This window comes from Ceratina calcarata, unplaced genomic scaffold (assembly GCF_001652005.2).
Source record: "Ceratina calcarata isolate Rehan_Ccalc_2016 unplaced genomic scaffold, ASM165200v1 scaffold90, whole genome shotgun sequence".
NCBI lineage: Eukaryota > Metazoa > Arthropoda > Insecta > Hymenoptera > Apidae > Ceratina > Ceratina calcarata.
In genome coordinates, this window is record NW_017180369.1 from 312,090 (window position 1) to 332,417 (window position 20,328).

General features: G+C 45.3%; 2 protein-coding genes across 3 annotated transcripts in view; both read right to left on the reverse strand.

Annotated features, from left to right (window-relative positions):
* Positions 1–50: 50 nt before the first annotated feature.
* LOC108631514 (ras-like protein family member 10B) lies at positions 51–8,812 on the reverse strand. The gene is made up of 5 exons (XM_018035488.2): positions 7,298–8,812; positions 4,963–5,123; positions 3,659–3,895; positions 2,495–2,698; positions 51–2,084 (listed from the first exon to the last, which is right to left on the reverse strand). Exons 1-5 carry the CDS (start codon positions 7,446–7,448, stop codon positions 1,959–1,961), a joined length of 879 nt encoding a protein of 292 aa, XP_017890977.1. The 5' UTR covers positions 7,449–8,812; the 3' UTR covers positions 51–1,958.
* A 2,985-nt stretch (positions 8,813–11,797) lies between these two features.
* Positions 11,798–20,328, reverse strand: part of Orco (odorant receptor co-receptor) — a 13,541-nt gene continuing 5,010 nt past the window's right edge. For both annotated transcript variants that reach the window (XM_026818919.1, XM_018035494.2), the window contains exons 4-9: positions 19,828–20,082; positions 19,470–19,720; positions 16,821–16,920; positions 16,650–16,754; positions 13,276–13,431; positions 11,798–13,186 (exon numbers count right to left, since the gene is read on the reverse strand). In XM_026818919.1, coding sequence (XP_026674720.1) covers positions 13,136–13,186; positions 13,276–13,431; positions 16,650–16,754; positions 16,821–16,920; positions 19,470–19,720; positions 19,828–20,082 — 918 coding nt within the window. In that variant the 3' untranslated portion in view covers positions 11,798–13,135. The remainder of the gene's footprint in view (positions 13,187–13,275; positions 13,432–16,649; positions 16,755–16,820; positions 16,921–19,469; positions 19,721–19,827; positions 20,083–20,328) is intronic.

Below are 20,328 nucleotides of genomic sequence, written 5' to 3' on the forward strand. Positions count from 1 at the left end.
GGTCTGAAATTTTATTGAGACCTAACGGAAAGGACAGATGAGAGCCGTGGTTCGATCATTTTTTTTTTTTTATTGCATTATTTCTGCATACAAAACAATGCACAATATTTTATATGTAAAACGACGGGTTCCTCGATGCACATTTCGTAGCTGTACAAATTCGTGCCGAAGTTTCGTTACGTCGTCTAAACTCGCTATTTCGGTACAAAGATTTATGGTTTTATTTTTTTTTCCAACGAACACATGTTTGTATGTTTCGCGTAATATGAAGGGACGCGATAGCGAGGGCGAGTACGAGCCCGTCGGGGTACCGCGTGCCCTTATTCACTCGTAAACTCGACGTTCTGAGCTTATGTTTTACGCGTGTAATCGGCCTGTTCGACGTACTTGACAGTCGTCGACACTGAGAGGTGCTCGGAAATCAACGATCTATCGCGGTGATCAACAATTGGTGAAACGATAGGTAATCTATTTCTCTCGTTCAACTATTATTGTTACGTCGTACCGAGGCAACGGTGTCAGGTTCTGCGTTAAAATATGTACGTACAAACGATAACAACGGTTAAAACACATGTTTTTTTTGTTTTTCAAAGACTTGCATACATGTAGGTGTGTGCACGGTATTTCACAACGTCGACAGCTACCTTTACCAGCTGTGATTAGAATTCCTTAACGGTATATTAAAATATATAATATGTATGTATTGTATACACACTATTGCTTGCTCTGAGGTAAACTCTCAATAACACGCTATATTATTACATTTATTTGTTCGCTATTATCATTGTCATTATTACTAATATTATTACCGTCGTTATCTTTAATATTATCGTATCATCATCATTATTATTCTTATTAGTACTATTATTATTATTATTATTATTAGGCCGAACGCATTGCTGAAAAATAAATGAAAGCAACGGTGTAACACGAGTACACGGCAGTAAATTATAAATGATATCACAGACAAAGTAACAGTAGAGCGAAATCTGTTTTCTTTGAAATAATTCGTATAACTTGGAGTCGAGAGGGTTTTGGGTGGAAATGCAAATAAATCGATTGGTACGTCGATCATCTCGCGTGTAGCGCACGTGAATCGATTGTGAAACAAACGGGCTGGGAAGTTAATCGTGCGAAGGATTCGGCAGTTGGTTTCGTACATACATATACATTATGCGTATTTTGCTACCTTCCCGACGTTGACGACGCGAAAGGGCAGTTGTACAACATGATTGCATTATTTTTCCGCGTAGAGTGTTCTATACGGTGAGCAGTTTCCACGGGGATACTGGCAGACGAAATCTGAACGTTCCCTCGATTTGGTAGAAAGTACTTTTACTCTCGTGGTTAATCTCGTGACACCGTGTGCACGGTTCTTCTCAGCGATCCAACGAACGAAAGAAACGATCTGTGAGAAAAGTAAACGAAGTCGTTTTTCATTGCTCGTTTCGATTTGTACTTCCGGTATTTGTGAGGCTGAGAAGAAATCGGATCGCAGACAAACAATTAGATGTTTAATTCGGTCGAAGAACCAGCGGGCAATTGACGATTGAGACTCGTAGAAATTTTAGTTACGCGGCAATTAAAACATCTGCGACCCTCACACTGAATCTAGAATCTCTTCCGTCGATGCGTAAAAGATCGTCGTTGAAAGAAATGAAATTTAAATACCGCGAAAGAATATTAAGTGCCGCGCTCTCGACGTTATTGATCATCCGAGGAGACAGATCGACGGATCTCCATTTCGTATCTCGGCCACAGGACCGGAGGAATAAATTACTCTGGGAGTTGCGAGCGTTCACGTTGACCATCTCGTTTTCGATCCTCCCACGAATCGGTCCTCTCGTTACCATCTCTCGTGCCATCGGCTACGATCCTGCGTTGTAGTACAGGTAGAGGCAGCTTCTTTTCGCGACGTGCCCACGAAATTCGAGCGTGTTCGTTCTCTGACTTCAATGTCAGAGAAGAATACACTTGTCCGCGGTGTCCTGCGGGTAAGATCGTAAGGGTTGCGAAGGGGCCGGCGTCGGCGAGGGTGGCCTGCCTTCCACGGCCTGGATGCTCTTCATCAGCTCCCTGAACACCTGTCGATCAGAAGAATTGGAAATTCACTCGAACGTCTCGACTCGTTCCGGAGACAGACCGCCGCGGTAACGGGATAATTCGAATACGTCCGAAGCCCTTGTTTCATAAATTCGCTCGGGAATACGTTTCTGCCCTCGTTTAAAGTGACTGCTCATCGCCAGGGAATTCCCGACGTCGTTTCACGAAATAGCTCCGATTAAGTCGAACGATTTCATTCCGTATTCACGAGAATCTTGAATTGCCAACAAGTTTTCCGGCAAAAGCAGACGTTTCCGTCGTTAGAACGGAACGCGTGTTTCTCCCGTGATCGAACTACCTCTGATCGTCTCACAGGTGCGATACGTACGGTACGTTTCGGGCTTGGCCAGGGCATGATCGCGATACAAATGATACAGAGTGTCGCTGGTACCTGTACAACACGGCAGTTAAATCTTGCGCTGCATTCGACGTAACCGCATCGCCAGTGCTTCCGAACGAGATTGACGATGTCCCTGTATCGGGTCCCGGACGCGACCGCAGGCGACAATTCGTCTTGCTTGTTCCCAACTACCAATAATGGTACGCCCCTCATGTCTCGTGCCTCGTAGATTTGGTCTCGTAACGTCTTAATGTACTGTAGCGAGAAAATTAAAACCGTTTTAGAAAATACGTAGTACGTGACGCGATCGTGCGAGGTATCAGCTAAATGGGAGTGGAATCGATTTGGGGCGTTGAACGTATTTTCTTTGAACGGGCGTGCAAGTCCATGGGAAAGGGTTCGAAAGTTAACCGTGTGACTCACCGTGTCTTTGAAACTCGAAAATACTTTGAAAGAATATCGAACTCTATATAATTCGGGAACGGCACGTTGAGGAAGCGAGTCGGAAAAACTTTCTATATTTGAATGAGATTTTGCATCGAGGACGATGGATCGTGAAGGGAAACGGGCTGCGATATTAGCGGCGTGTCTTGATTTCCGTGTTCAATTTAATGGAACGCATTCAGAATTTTATTCGAGAAGCTGAAATAGGAAAACTGTGTCTCTCGTACAGCTCCTATTGGAATTTTCATAAACGCGTGCATTTCTATTTGCCGGCTATTCGGATATGCGCTTCCTCTTCGTTTCTCGAATTTTTACGACGTCCCGTCGGACTCGGACGAGGCGTTTAACAATGATTCTGATCAGAAGTTCGAACCCCCGGCGGTATTCGCTAATAAACCTTCTTCGCGTGGGAAGGGAAAAGTGCAAAGTGGTATGACAACAACGATAAAATAAAGAAGGTTTCCACTCCCTTCCGTCGAAGAAACTGCTGTAATGAAATGGGGCTGTCTGGCGGCAATTGGGGTGGAAAATCTCTTAAAGAGTTTCTCCCCGTGGCACGCAAACTCGTTTATTCGAAACTTTTAAAAAACGATGTTAACACGCGGAAAGAATAAAGCTGACAACTACGAGGTCAATGCCTTTTCTCTATTGTATCGCTAGAGGATTGCGCGTGAGAGACGAATTAACTCGTGTGGTCATTTCATCGGGAATACTAATTCTCGTCATTTTTTACAAAAGCTGTCTAAATGATCGATGCTCGAAAATACGTACTTGAAACGTGTCCTGATTGCTCAGATCGAACACGAGCACGTAAGCGTTCGCACTTCGCAGCCCGTAGTAGCGAAATTCGGTCCATTCGAGGTACGAGCTAACTGGAAAGTACGGGATCGTCGGTAGATCCGTGATCTTTAGCTCGTACAATCGATCGGCGAGTACCACGCTCGGATAGAAAGTCTCCCTCCGTTCGGTAGCCTTGTATTCCTCGGAGAATTCGCTCCAGACGAATTGCTGCAATCGACAAACGGCGACTAAAATACCAACAACCGTTTCCGATCCGTCATACGCCGGTATGAAATAAACGTAGAGAATTCTGGGATATCCGTCGACCTCTCAAGCGGAGGAACATGATTGTTTCTGGGGACAGTTACGTTATGTCCTTCCCGGACGTATGATAGAAAAATGTATAAGAAATAAAATGGATAAAGGATTCTATTGTTTCGCGAGGATTCAGATTTTTCGAGCGTGTGCATTGTCATTCAGAATGTATCGCCTGTTGCTTCGCTATGGATACTCGCTCTCCGATGCTCCAGTAGAAAGCGAAAAAGAAATTCGTATCTTTCAAAATACATTTTTTTTTTAATAAGAATTCGTCCGCGAAATATTTTCTGAGCTCTAAGAAACGATCGTCGTTTCCCGTCTCTCGAGAGGCGATCTTTGTGAGAATTTAGAGTCGGTCGAAGGAAGTGTTGAACAGAAAACGTTGTATCGACGTATTAGGCAATCGAATACCCTGCGTTCCTCTTGGAACGACTTTCAATTTCCTCAAGGGACGACGTTTAACCGGAAACTGGTCCCGGAAATGAGCGGAAGTCATTCACGTCTTGCGGAGCAACGTTCATCGCAGTTCAGTTGAATAGCTGGACGACTTGGCAGACTGATCGATTGAAAATATATCGGGACTATTAAATCCTCATTTCCTGTTCAAATCACATTTCCTTGTCTGTCATTTCGCTTGGATATCGTCTATAAATTCGAACGCTAGTTATTTACAATCTTTTTAGAAAGATAGAAAATACAGTCTCTGTGCTCGCGTTATCTATAATCAGGCGTCGCTTATCCGTGCCTTTCGATTGAACAGCACGATAACTTTTCGCGATACAAATCCCAGGATTCTCATTTGCATATTTTAATGAAAACTGTGACTCGCGTAGTTTGGGTCACGAAAACCGAAAATCAGGTTCGGTATGACGCGAAATAATAAAACGTGGAAAGTCGGTCGTCGAAGGGGAGGAACGATACACTTTATTCGTGGATCAGTCGGGGTGTCGGTTTAATCGAGTGAAATTAGTGCTCACCCTAATTATGCTGGACTTTCCGACCCTAGGTGCTCCGAGAAACACGACTTTGACACGATCCAGAGTGTCTGCGGGACTTTCTTCCTCCTTCGATCCGCTCTCGGCTTCTTCATAGATTATTGTCTTGCCTTCCCTTTTCTCTAAGTAGTCCAGATCGAGTTCTACGAATCATTCACGCACTTGATGCTCCGTTCGAACGTCTTACCAAATTTTTCTAATTATATCAACATTTTTTAACTTTCGTCGGACGTGAGAGATTTCAAAGATCCGATCTTTGGCAGGTCCAGATTTCCAAGTTATAAAATGTGAATATAAGAAGAGGGTGTGTACGATGAAAATGAACGACACGTGCAGATGTTTCTGACTACGATTTTAAAAAATTCCCATTGTCGCGTTTTTTGCCGACCTTGAGACCAATACCAAAAGGGAAACTTTCAAGAATTCATGAACGCGACTATTTTTACTAGCGTGACGCGCGACGCTCTCTCCCACCTCTTAATTTCAATGCAAGGCTTCTAATTGATCAGAACGCTAAATCTAGTGTCTCGTGATTTAGTTATCCGACATTTATGAAGCAGCTAATTTTGTCCCGTGGCTCGTATTTACGTGTATCCTCGTTACACGACTCTCTCTCGTTCTCTTATTCACTCGAGACACGCTCCCGTTTATTAATCATTCCGAATTCCGTTGTAGTGTCCATTCCTGAATCAGGATCGTTACACGGTGCAACGCCGACGACGAAACAGCTCGCGTTTGGTAGAAATCTAACAATGCGACAGTTCGCGTACGTCACAATGGCCGAAAATTAACATGTGCGTGCACAAATTTTACTACCTATCCTCGTTCGCCGATCGACAATTACATCGGTTCTCGCGAATAAAGTAAACGATGTTAAAGAAACGGTAACGTCGACTCCGTCTGATACAAACGCGCGTACGTGCTACAGTCCAATAAAAACTATTGACAAGGGAGCTGTGAAAAGTTGGATAATTTAGCCGTCGAACGATGTACGAATCGTGGAAGTTAGAATAAAAGTTTCGCGCGTACATCTTGCATTATTAACATTGTATTTTCTTCGAGTTGGCGAACTTTTCATCAAGAACACGAACGTTTTAACGGGACGAACGATATCGTCAAAGTCTCGCCTGAGACACGCACGAACGATCGTCGTTGCTCGAAACTCGCGTTTTCGATACGAGTTTCTAAACGTAGATCACAGCCTCGTTGCCTACTCGTTTATAATCCGCCACGATTAGTTGTATAAGCGATGAAATCCCGTTATCCTCGTTGCTCGAAGTTCCTTCGTAGGAATAAGCTCAGTTTTAAAGAGAGTAACGACGTCAAGATTACCTCCGCAACGTCTCGCAGGATCTCGCAGAGTTTCGCGATTACGTAAAATACATTTTCATAACGAAGTTTACTGGGGTAACTTTTGCTCGGTAGATTTTTCGATGCGTCGAAATAGTAGCGGCTATCGCAGCTTTGAGCACGAGCTCGACTCCTGTTTTTACGTCTAACCCGATCGAACTGGTTCAATTATTCACCGGAGGAACCGTTGGTAATTCGTGACGTCTGTAATTTGCATGCTCGTATGATTCTCGAATTTTGAATACTCCCCGGTTCGCTGGCAAATCGACGTTTATCAAATGTTCTTTTGTTCCCGTGAAGCACGTTCAACGAGCCCGAGTTCGAGCAATCGAACGTGAATCTCGTATTGCATTATTTCGATACGAGGAAGCACTGCTGTTTTCCTCTTTCAAACCAGTTTTCAGTGAAAAATCATTTGGAAATATGCTCGTATGAACTTTAACGTTGCGGTACGAATAATTTATTCTGTTTTTTTTTTTTAAACATGAATTACTTTCAGTCCACGTTCCTTTCATTAAACAAATAAATCTATCGACAACTATTCAATTGTTTTGTGAACAAAATGATTTCGTATAAAATACGCTTATTGGGAAAGTAGACGAACTACACTTGACGATTTCTTTCGTCGAGACGTACTTTTCACGTACTTCACGGTTCACTGTTTTACTTTTCCTTTCAATGCCAATTACGCGTAAATTCTTATACGACTTGGACAGACTTGTCGTCAATCGTCGAATCATTGTTCGATCTGTGTGTCTGTGACGAGAGCTACGTAGCAATGATTCTATCGGAGGTTTTTCTGCTCTAAATTCGTCAACTTGGATCTCTGTAAAAATAAAATCATAATCTGTGACGATCGTCAGCGATCGAGCTTTCGTTCGACAGGAAAAAAGAGTAGGCGATGTAAAGTGAGGGTGAAAGACGCGACGCGATGTCAGATTTTTCTCATATGTCGTGAATCGATTACCCAGAAGTCGCTTGTCTTGCTCTCTTCTCGCGTGGTCCATCGGGGTGAACGCGCGATTTCCACGGACCGGTGCACGAATGCGTACTGTCGCGCCCGCGAAGAGCAAACCGCGTGCCAGCCTCACGGTCGGAGTTCGCGGCTCGACTGACATCGGTGCTCTCTCGAGTACGAGCGACTCCGAGGTGCGCTCAACGACGCTGATTGACGCGTGTGTCCGATGCTTTTGAATCACGTCGCGGGTTCATCGGCGTCGAGAAAACCCGAAACGAGCGAACTCTGACCCCTCGTCATCGAAAGTATACGCGAAATCGATTGTTCTCCGATTTTTCCGACCCGAGACAGACCTCTGACCGATCATGAGTACATTTTACAAACGCGTTTAGCCGTTCCTGTTTCCATTTTCGTTGGCAGAAGTCGTCGGTGGACCGCAGATTTTATGCATTTATAAAAAAGCTCGACGCGACGAAGCGCTGGCCCTTGAGAAAGTACCGAACGAGACTCGCGGGGTATATTCGTGAATAGAAAACCCTTTCCATCCCCTGTTAAATTAATCGTAGGCCAGAACCTGATTCACGGTCGGCACTGAATTTTTTTAGAAAGAAACCCTACGACGAATCTAAATTGTCTTGAATATCGAAAACAACAAACTTGTGTGTGATTTTCATACTTGCTGAAACTTGGTCTCTCGAATTTAATCAACTACACGTGCCGTAGAGTTTCATTGAACACAAGTCCAATCGTGATTTACACTGGTCGTAACATCGTTTCATTAATCTCATCTCGCCCATGAACGAAGGACTGCAATAATTAATCTCGGCCGTAATTGAACAGTCGGATTAAACGCACGTACATCGACTAATTCCGTTTTACGTGAACGCGTTACTACACTGCGGTTTCGCCGTATCGTCCGCCTATTCATCTCGATCGCTGGTAATAAAAATTTATAACGTGTGCGACGTCGTTCGTATTTACGTGTAAACAGTTTTTAAACGATTTACGTTCCGAAACCGATCGGGCTTGTCCAGACGTTCGATCGTAATTAACACGGTCCCCAGCTGTTGATCGTACACGATTCTACAGAGTTTTATCGAGCTTGTTGTATTTATGGATTCCAATCCCGAAGATTGCAATTGCGGTCTCATAAAACCTCCGATAATCTTCGGTCTCTGGCATCCAATAAGAACGTATATACTCGTGACCCTTACAATTTAATATCTTTTACCGCACACGTCGAATCGATAAGATGATACTGTTTCGTACTGCTGGAAAACATGAAATTTATCAACGTCGTTCGATTCAAACTAGATCGTTATTTCATACGATTGCGTTCTGATTAATGCGTTCAGTCTCGATCGGGCGTTCCGATGTTTGCGAGAAGTCGCGTAAAAATGTTTGAACAAACGTGAATCCGTGACGGTAGGCGTTCGTCCCATCGGGAGGAGAGAGAGAGTAGACCGCAGATTTGCATCGGTAGCGATCGATACGCGTATTGAAGTGGTTTAGTCTCGATGCGATTACGATGAGAAAATGAACTTACGACATTGTTTCCGCGGCGGGAGGCTTCGCCTCCTCCTGCCGCTCGCAGTTTTTGTCCCTATGGTTATCGGTGTTTCCCAAGAAGCATCTCATTAACCGCCCCCACCGCGGGCCACTCTGATTAACACTTAATACTGCCACTGGTATAAAATACTATAAATTCGATCACAACTCCTCCTCCTCCTCCTCCTCCTATTCCTGATTCTCTCGTTTCGACCGCGTGTGTCTCCGTTTGAACTCCACGCTGTTATCGTAGCGCGTTAATCACACTGTACTCTCGTCGAGGCACGACACGATCCGGGCCGCGAAGTCGACGCTTGACCGCGATTTAATTAGAACGATCGGGCCGACCGTTTCGATTTTATTGTCAGACACGGTGACTACTCGTTGGCGAGCGGAGGAGATCTTTCAACGAGCCCCGTTCACGTTTCTAAGCTTCATTCTTATCGAGCTCTGGCCACGCCGACACACTCCCCGGAACGATCTCGCACCGTCGTCTCCGTGCACCGATTACGTAACGCATCGCGACGATGAACGGCGCGAACCTCGCGGATCTCGGCCTGGATCCCCGACGGACGACCGGTGGTCTCGCGCTCGCCGACCGACCGTCCCATGGCTCGGCTGTTTCAAACGCGCTCGCTTCCCATCCGCACAGACCGGGAGAAAGACCGTCCGTCCGTCCGTCCGCCCGCCTCGCCCGCGAATCTCCGAATGCGTTCGCCCACGCGGACACCACTACCGTTAACCTATTTTTCCCAGAGTCGAGTCGATCGATGACGATGTTGTGCACGATCGGTCGGTCGCGCGCCGCGTAACCGTGATCGATCTCCCCGGGTCCGCACGGTTCTACTCTCCGTCGAATCGATCGACGCGGAAACGGAGCAGTGGACCGCGAGCGGGTAGCCAGACGTACATCGCGTGTCGTGATCCCCCGAATCCGTGACGAGCCGTCGCGGTCGTACGATTAGCAGCCAACGGTCGGAGGGAATTCGCACGAGGTCTCACACGGGATCGCGTCGTTGAATCGCGGGACGAGCGGAGACACTGGAGCACGGCATCTCTTACGCGGTCTCGTTGGTGCCTCGCGAGGGACGCGGCGAACCTCTCTGGTCGCTCGTTCCGTCAGGGAACCACCCCGCGAGAGTCCCGCGGTTCGACGAGACGCGGTGTCCCGGGCACGCGATCAATCTCCCTCGTTCTATCGCGAAACCAGCCAAATGCACGGGTCCAACACGGATCGCATCGCGGAAACATGAGAACACGGGCTGTTCGCCCGTCGACGACGATGCCAACCCCTGGACGATCGAAGCTACCGACGGAGTCACTCGGATGCTGCGCATGCGACCGGGGGTTGGTTCGCGCCAATTTCCTTCCGTCACATTGACTCTAGGCTTTCTCCCTGTACGCCTACGATGACCAGGTCCACGTTCGGGGATCTGCTATTCCCCTCGGAACTCGTCTTCATTTATTTATTCGTAGCTCGCTCCCTCGGTCTTCCCTCGGGACCAAATCCGTGCTCCATCGTGTTACCGAGTCCGTCTCAAATTATGTTTGTCGAGTGAATGAAACGTGAGAAACGAGCTCATTTTTTTGTCACAGTTATGATTCAACCAGTCCTTTCTTTTCACTTCCATTTTTATCGCATTTTATGAAATACCTTGCATTTCTGTCTTTTTTTTTACCGTCCAGACTGCTCGTTGTATATGCCGTGTATATTAAAGGATTCTCTAACACATATAAATAAGTAATTCTTCAAATTTGAGAGTAGGACATAAAATGTCGAAACGAAAATATAAATAAGTAATTCTTCAAATTCGAGAGCAGGACATAAAATGTCGAAACGAAGGAAGTCAGGCAGTAAAAAGGAAGGTTGTCCTCCCGGTGGGCCCGGACCCCCGGCAAGTCGGAGATCCGGGGATTGCGGTTGTACGACTGCTACCGCGGCCCACCGAAGAGGCACCAGTAAAAAATTAAGTAGTTTTGTTGACTGTAGGATAATTGATCTTAATTATGCATCATTATCGTCTGCATTATTCTATTGCAAGACGATTCATGGGTGTTAAGTGAGAACCTAACGGGGTTCGCCTAACGGGGGTAGTAGCCTAGTCTTAAGAAAGGTTTCTTATACAAATAGTAGAAAAATGTCATATCATGCGCCTTTAAATCTTGGCTACTCGATCGCATCCCTACTAGTCACGGTTCTCTCGATATGCGATGACTATAGATAGAAAGAATCAATCGTCGTACGATCGACTCTCAATAGAATTGGTTTTTCTTTCGTCGTTTTTCCCGACCGTCTTAAATCTCCATTCTGTTGACTCGCGTCGTAAAATTTCTAAAGTATCGGGAAGTATCGAACCCTCGTCACCGATACTCGTAGGATGCCTCGAACCGATTTCGAATTCGTATTCCGGGCCGGCTGGTTGGTATCCCGGTTTGCGCGTTCCGATCAAGGAAAGGGAAGGAAGGATGCTGTGAAAGAGGAAGACCTATTTATCATAGGACGGAGGTCGGCCGATCGAAACTATTTTCTGGTAAAAGCCGCGTTGCATGTCGGGCATGCGCGCGTTTCTCCGCGATCACGTAAGGATTTGTGTTAAACAATAAACTCGTATCGATTCACTCGTTTCCCTCTATTTTTAATAACCGAGCTTCTCGCACGGACATCAGGTGAACAGAGCGTCGAACGTATTTTCGAATTTTATGCGTCGACAGGAAAAACAGGAATTGTCGATCGGACTCTCGGTCCGTTCGTTCGTTCGTGTCTATGAATAATTATAACTTCGATCGATCCACGTTTATTCAATAAACGAGTAGGAAAAAATATAGTTTTCACCGAGAAGTTCGACCTGGTACGGAAAAACGTCTGGTTTTAATTAATCTGTTGCTGGAAACCTTGCGAAGTTAATGAATCAACGTTGAGAGACGGAACGAAGTAAGGGATATTTATTTACGAGAATACCGTGAAACATTTTGTAAGACAAATATATTGTAGTTTACATAGAGAGAAACGATTTGTAATACTGACGATTCAATTCACAATATGATTACAGCACTAACGTTCATGCTAATTAAATGCACATAATAAACATTGCGTTGGTATTGCTGACCTGCTATAATTATTAATTACCTGCGGGCTAAAACAGAGATTTTTCTTTAGAGATCGTATTTAATGTAAACAGTAATTACGAATACAAAATTATGGTTAATTAAAATTACGCCACGTTCTTCAACGCCTGTCCGTCGAACTATTTACTATGCAGACTTACGTTTGAAAAATATTATTAGTTCTCGTTCGGTTGGTCGGTGAGATATGAAAAATTCGTGTGGTATTCATGTACATTATTTATAAAATTAACGGCTCAAAGGAACTGCCGTGCACGAGTAGTGGATGAAATGTCGTAAAAAGAGCAACGGAACGTTGCGATGGTCGTTCGTCGGACTCGCGTCGTCGCGTTTACCATTTCGTTCGATCGTATTTACACGGAACACTACAGCGTACGATAATAATTGTCGACTTGCAAATTAAAAATCGATTGGTATTCGTAAGGCGAACTTCCGGCATAGCGTGGAACTGTTAATCAGTTCGACATCCTTTTACCAAGCGTCGTCGTTTCGCCAAGAGAGAAATCTCTCGAGTGCGAAAAATACCGACGCGAACGTTCACCGTTAAAAATCTGTAAAAAACTATTTTAGACATCCTCGCGCTTACATCACAGTATACTGTACAAGATTATATTCAGCGTAATGTTTCCCATTCGTTGCAAGTTGCAAGCGCGACTTATTTAAGACCTAGTCCGAGTCCCCAACTCGCTACTTACATTATGTTTTTTTTTCGACTCGCCTCTTAAAGTACGGTTAAAAAAGTCGAGTAGATTCTGAGTCTCAAATCGAATTCGTCTCGCTCGTTGCAATTCTCTTAAAGGGTAGAAACAATTTGAACGTATATACATGGTTAGCTATAAATGTAGCGAAAAATAATTCGTTCCTCGAACAATTGGTAATAATTCCTGACAAATTTATGTTTCGTTTCGACTGAGCAAATCACCGTCGTACAGATTCTATTGTTACTCGATTTTCTTCGTTGCGAGTGATAAAAGTGGACGGTTCCTGTGGTTGACTCGTCAAAGGCGAAAGATACCCTGTTCAGAGTCTGTAATTCGCAGCTTCGATCCCATATACGTACGTGTAAACCTTCTATAAAATATGATAACAAGACACGAAGAGTACGCGTCGAGTGATCTCATGCACGTTTGCATACACCGTTTTACGTCGACTCCCAAGACGAGCGATCTCGAACGTTTACTTGAGCTGCACCAGCACCATGAAGTAGGTGACCATGGCTCCCAGTACCTAAACGATTCATAATTAATCAATGGTTAGGAGAGAAATTATTTTCATTCGATCTCGTCGTCTGAGTAGAGAATGTTAAATGTAATCACCGAAGCGAACAGATCCAGGGACACGGTGAAGAACTTTGCCCCTGAGATCGACATTGCTTTCTGACACTGCTGGCACACGATCTGCACGAAGGTCTTGGCCTCTTCCGAACCGTCGTACCAGTGACACGAATACGCAGCTTCCATCACGGACGAACTCTGCGTGCGAGACACGCGTAAATTAGAAGACAAGACAATTAAATTTATGATCAGTGTGCAACACGGGATGCAGATCTGAAAAAATGTTCGACGCGTGTTTCTGTCGATCGCTCGTGTCAGAAGGACAGCCCTTAAAGTGTTGATTCTATAATGTCAACCCTTGAAAGTCCGCAGATTTTCGCTCCCAGGTTGCTTCGGTCAACGCTGTTAATTTATGACCGTAAGAATACTCTGTTCAGAATATTGTGTACAGGCAGAATTCAATTAGTGAAACCAACATTTTCGGCTCTAGGGAGGTGATAAAATCCCTTCATAGAAATTAGTAATCGTGGTTCGTGACACTCGAGATCGTCTTTAACAGGCGCGAAAGTACCGAAAGGTAGAAAAATACAGTTTCGGGGATTTTCGCATTTGCGAGAAAAGCGATTTTTGAAATTCTTTTCCTTTGGTTCTCCGCGATTGTCTCGGAACAGTTTGAATCAGTTATTTGCAGAACTTTTCCGTATCACACATCCGAAGCGTCGAATATTCTTCGCGAGATCCGAATCCCGTGCGTGGAGGTTTTCTCGCGCGGAGTATACATACCTCTTCGATCAGACGGTTTCCAAATATGCACAGCAAAAATACTTGTCCCAAAGAGTAGAGCAGGTAGCCGATCACCGACGCCGAATACGTGTCCACTCCGTGTATCTACCGAGTAAACGAACGCCTTCGATTCGTTGTCTAAAAAACGATGCAGAAGCAACGAACACTTACCTTGGTCGCTTGATAAGCGAGTAGAGTCAACGTGATGGTGGTGGTCAACATGTGTAACAGTAACGCTACGCCGTAAGCGTCACCCACCGCAGTCACCAATCTGAAAGATACCAACAATTTTCACAGTAATAGAAGCTTTTATCTTTTATCTGCGAAGCGAGAAAACGTGGTATCGGTCGTCGAAAATAATTATTAAATGATCGTCCAAGTGGATTTGAATGTCGGAACCGCGCGTATTCTCATTAGACGGTAAAACCCTCGGAGCAAGGCAAACCCAATCTGTTACGATCCCCTGTGGCTACGGTACAACAAAGTTTTAATTTAACCCAGTTCACTGGACGAACGCGATTAACCAGTTGTCCGGAGTTTATGATTGAACAACCTCTCCGTCCCTGGCTCCTTGCTCGTTTCTGCGCTTCCTTTTTACCGTTTCAATAATGCATTTCACGGAGCGTGTCGTCGAGTTACCTCTGTCTCAACTCGAATGATCAATACTTTCAAGTGTATTAAAGGGGTAGAGTAAAAGACGTTCAACAGTTATTCCTCGGCACACACGTTCATTCCCACTTTAAGATCGCACCGTCCATTAAGGCGAGCTCCTAAGGACTATCCGGCGGAGAGATCGTTATTAAATCCGTGATAGATCTACTGAAATTAAATTCTGGCCGTTCGTCGAGGATCTCTCAGTAGAAAATAGTCATCGTTCCTCTTCCTGTGACTAATCACGGTTCGAACGATTCGTTCCTATCGTAGAATCGATCAAGTCGCGATTCAAGAACTCGGAGCTTGTAAGGTGAACGTATGTACACGTAACGTATAAAGTACGTAGATACTGTATACAGACCGTTTAATATTCCATTTGGTTGTTCGTACGCTCGTCGGGGGGGTGGCGAATCGATTTTCGCGAAACGAAAGCGAAACGCTCGAACACGAGGCAACAGGTTTTCGTGCACTTTCGTGGGACTAGGGGGCGAGAACGAAAGATTCGCGTGGGCGATGTTCAAAGGGCAAACGTTGAACGCGCATCGTCGACGTGTGAAACGTGTACGGACACGTGTCAGACACCTATACACGTGAACAGGTCGAACAAACCCTGAATTGTCCGCTCGGTACGTCCCCAGTTGCGGTCAATATCGCGCTCTCTTAGAATAAATACTTGACCACCGTGGGAATACACGCATTCCCTCTGTTTCTCCATCGTCCAAGAACCCGTGTGTGTGTGTGTATAGAGAAACGCGCGAGGCTTCTCTTCCTTTTCTTTGAAAACTTTCTTTACCGCGCGGCTTTCCCTCGCGTTTCTTTTACGCCTTCGAGCCGTGATCTCCCTCGTACGAGAACCGAGGGGACAGTTCGTTCCTCTCGACGCGTCGTTCATATTTTAAAAACGATTGATACACCGCGGATTTTTCTGACAAACGAATTCATTCTGTATAGACATTTGTTTGTAACAGAAAAGTCTGTGGAACGTGACTTTAAACGTAAAATGATACGAATTGGAAAAGGTATCTGTTCCTTGTTCGGTTCTGAGAAGGTTGCAAGAATAGAATTTAACGAGAACTCGGTTCTCTCTCGAGCCTTGTTAGCCAAATAGTAGTTTGCGTTTGTCAGTATTTATCGACACTTGAAATTAACCGAATAGGTGGAAATTGTTCAGACGCCGTGGAGCGAATTGCCCCGCGTAACGATGGAAGAGCGAAACCGCGTTCGATTAGCTATAAAGCTTTATTGAAACGCGAAATCGATAGAACGCCGGTCGAATTTCGCCGTGCCAGCGAATTTCAAAGATGATCAGGCGAGCTTTTTGTCCACGAACGGTTCGCCATTGTACGAATCTATCGAATAATTCTTCGTATCATTTCCGGTGCAGGTCGAAACAGTCGAGGAGTTTCACGACACGCGAGTTCCCCGTGAGTACCGGCTCGGGTTCGCGTCTGAACGTCTGAGAGCCGGGCGATAGAAAGCGTCGAGTAAACAGAATATTGATTTGGAGGTTCGCTCACTTACGACCGCGGAAAAAATTTCTCTGACTGAATTATTCACCGGCGACGCGACCTACGTGGCACTTTCGTAAATTGTGCTTCTTTATTTCATACGTCTAATTACGTCGAACGTCACGGGAAAATTCTACGACCGGTTCGGATGTTTCAACGTAATCGCGAGTTTATTCTTTGCTATGATAAAATCCCTTCATAGAAATTAGTAATCGTGGTTCGTGACACTCGAGATCGTCTTTAACAGGCGCGAAAGTACCGAAAGGTAGAAAAATACAGTTTCGGGGATTTTCGCATTTGCGAGAAAAGCGATTTTTGAAATTCTTTTCCTTTGGTTCTCCGCGATTGTCTCGGAACAGTTTGAATCAGTTATTTGCAGAACTTTTCCGTATCACACATCCGAAGCGTCGAATATTCTTCGCGAGATCCGAATCCCGTGCGTGGAGGTTTTCTCGCGCGGAGTATACATACCTCTTCGATCAGACGGTTTCCAAATATGCACAGCAAAAATACTTGTCCCAAAGAGTAGAGCAGGTAGCCGATCACCGACGCCGAATACGTGTCCACTCCGTGTATCTACCGAGTAAACGAACGCCTTCGATTCGTTGTCTAAAAAACGATGCAGAAGCAACGAACACTTACCTTGGTCGCTTGATAAGCGAGTAGAGTCAACGTGATGGTGGTGGTCAACATGTGTAACAGTAACGCTACGCCGTAAGCGTCACCCACCGCAGTCACCAATCTGAAAGATACCAACAATTTTCACAGTAATAGAAGCTTTTATCTTTTATCTGCGAAGCGAGAAAACGTGGTATCGGTCGTCGAAAATAATTATTAAATGATCGTCCAAGTGGATTTGAATGTCGGAACCGCGCGTATTCTCATTAGACGGTAAAACCCTCGGAGCAAGGCAAACCCAATCTGTTACGATCCCCTGTGGCTACGGTACAACAAAGTTTTAATTTAACCCAGTTCACTGGACGAACGCGATTAACCAGTTGTCCGGAGTTTATGATTGAACAACCTCTCCGTCCCTGGCTCCTTGCTCGTTTCTGCGCTTCCTTTTTACCGTTTCAATAATGCATTTCACGGAGCGTGTCGTCGAGTTACCTCTGTCTCAACTCGAATGATCAATACTTTCAAGTGTATTAAAGGGGTAGAGTAAAAGACGTTCAACAGTTATTCCTCGGCACACACGTTCATTCCCACTTTAAGATCGCACCGTCCATTAAGGCGAGCTCCTAAGGACTATCCGGCGGAGAGATCGTTATTAAATCCGTGATAGATCTACTGAAATTAAATTCTGGCCGTTCGTCGAGGATCTCTCAGTAGAAAATAGTCATCGTTCCTCTTCCTGTGACTAATCACGGTTCGAACGATTCGTTCCTATCGTAGAATCGATCAAGTCGCGATTCAAGAACTCGGAGCTTGTAAGGTGAACGTATGTACACGTAACGTATAAAGTACGTAGATACTGTATACAGACCGTTTAATATTCCATTTGGTTGTTCGTACGCTCGTCGGGGGGGTGGCGAATCGATTTTCGCGAAACGAAAGCGAAACGCTCGAACACGAGGCAACAGGTTTTCGTGCACTTTCGTGGGACTAGGGGGCGAGAACGAAAGATTCGCGTGGGCGATGTTCAAAGGGCAAACGTTGAACGCGCATCGTCGACGTGTGAAACGTGTACGGACACGTGTCAGACACCTATACACGTGAACAGGTCGAACAAACCCTGAATTGTCCGCTCGGTACGTCCCCAGTTGCGGTCAATATCGCGCTCTCTTAGAATAAATACTTGACCACCGTGGGAATACACGCATTCCCTCTGTTTCTCCATCGTCCAAGAACCCGTGTGTGTGTGTGTATGTCAGTATTTATCGACACTTGAAATTAACCGAATAGGTGGAAATTGTTCAGACGCCGTGGAGCGAATTGCCCCGCGTAACGATGGAAGAGCGAAACCGCGTTCGATTAGCTATAAAGCTTTATTGAAACGCGAAATCGATAGAACGCCGGTCGAATTTCGCCGTGCCAGCGAATTTCAAAGATGATCAGGCGAGCTTTTTGTCCACGAACGGTTCGCCATTGTACGAATCTATCGAATAATTCTTCGTATCATTTCCGGTGCAGGTCGAAACAGTCGAGGAGTTTCACGACACGCGAGTTCCCCGTGAGTACCGGCTCGGGTTCGCGTCTGAACGTCTGAGAGCCGGGCGATAGAAAGCGTCGAGTAAACAGAATATTGATTTGGAGGTTCGCTCACTTACGACCGCGGAAAAAATTTCTCTGACTGAATTATTCACCGGCGACGCGACCTACGTGGCACTTTCGTAAATTGTGCTTCTTTATTTCATACGTCTAATTACGTCGAACGTCACGGGAAAATTCTACGACCGGTTCGGATGTTTCAACGTAATCGCGAGTTTATTCTTTGCTGTACAGTCGAGGCACGGGTCCATCTGTATTCCATAAAAAATGGTAATTTATGCGGAAACTTTCGGTCACTTAGGATCGCGCAATTGGACTGTTTCCACTCTCGTTGAGCGAACAATGAAACTCGAGATGTTTAAAACGAGTACGTTCTTTAATTAAAAAGTTGCCTTCATAAAATCCGAGTCTGAAACACCGAGCGATATATCCTTTTAACTCTCCGGCTGTCTTTCTACGATGTTCGTCGTTTCCAATTCTAACTTCTGAGGAATACTTCTCATAATTGTTACACAGACGAGACTCTCGCCGAGTCAGACAATTTTATTAAAACAGACGGAAAAGCGTGGACCGACGAATTTCCTATTAAATTTCGAGGGAGAAATACAAAAAAATACAGAGACGAAATCGGCACGAGTTCAGTCATTTAGCGGACGCGACCGACGTAGCCGCGGCATTATCCTAATGGAAGTCTCTCATTGTTTCGATTCGCAAATGTGAAAGGTCCTCCTCTCATTGTCGCCGTAAATTACGTTTCCGTGTAGCAGCTGGACTCGAGATGAGAATCGAAATAGGAAACTGGGTTATACCCGGTTAGTCAAGACGCTGACGAACTTTGAAATTGCGACTCGGCGCAATTTAAGTTCGTTCCGGGAATTTAATCTACGAACGTGAGAAAAACGTTTCCCGAGTGCATCGCCGTAGCGAGAATTCACGGCTGCTGCTTCTCTTGTCTCGCGGTGAATCCAATTTTATTCCGAGACTTCCAACGATATTCCCTCACTTTGAAAATCTTCGTCCGTCGCGAGGATCTCGTCGAGAATCAAGTGTAAAAGATCGCGAACGGAACGAGGTACGTACCTGACGATGTGCTTGTGCCTCTCGACCCAATATTTGATCGCGCTTCGGACCAGCATTTCTTGTTTCTTGGTGAGCCCGTTCGGACCCACGCCGCCGTTGAAGTTCATCCCGGCGGTGGGTCGGAAGGTGGCCGTGAAATCGGTCCGATTGCTGTAGACTCCTCGTAGATCCATGTCCAGCATGTTCTCGCCCGGTGGCGGCGGCGTAGGCGGTGGCGGCAAATCGTCCCTCGCTCGTTCCGCGCTGGTAGACTGAAAGGTAGAATAAAACCGAGTAGACACAGACGCGAAATCTACTGTCGTGAAAAGAAAGACGATGATTTTTTTCTGGTTCCTACGACGAGACGCGATCGTATCACCTTGAACAGTTCTCCGCTGTGCGGCACGACGGTGTCCAAGGTAGCGCTGAATTCCATCAGAGGTTTCATGATGTTTTTCAAATGCTGTATCTGTTCGCAAGCGAACAACAGCCAGGAACAGAACAACACGTCGAGCAGATTCGCGTCCATCATACAGAAAATTACCCAGTACAGTTGGAATATCAACGTGAGAATGTGCGCTACGCCGTGGCTAGGGTTGAACGGGTACCACGATGGCACTAGCAATCTCGGTAACTGAACAGAGTGATTACGTTCTCGTTAAATATTTATCGCACTTGCGACGAATCGAGTTCGTCTCATTGGGACGATAGTGTTCAATGAATTGAGAATCAGTGGGCCGCGAATTCTTACGGTATGAATTTAAGGATGTATTGGCTATACAATCAATCCGAAAAGTTTATGTACCTTAGAAAAATGCATTTCCTATAATTAAAAATAGTGCATTCTTCTTCTAATTTCGATATTTAATGAGTTACATAC

Bases quoted from the DNA above. Each gene is read 5' to 3' on its own strand.
- LOC108631514 (XM_018035488.2), bottom strand. From the start codon at position 7,448: ATGTCAGTCGAGCCGCGAACTCCGACCGTGAGGCTGGCACGCGGTTTG. The intron at 3,896-4,962 runs GTGAGCACTAAT...TGTCGATTGCAG, and splicing joins GAAAGTCCAGCATAATTAGG to CAATTCGTCTGGAGCGAATT. The intron at 2,085-2,494 runs GTACCAGCGACA...TCTGATCGACAG, and splicing joins TTAACTGCCGTGTTGTACAG to GTGTTCAGGGAGCTGATGAA.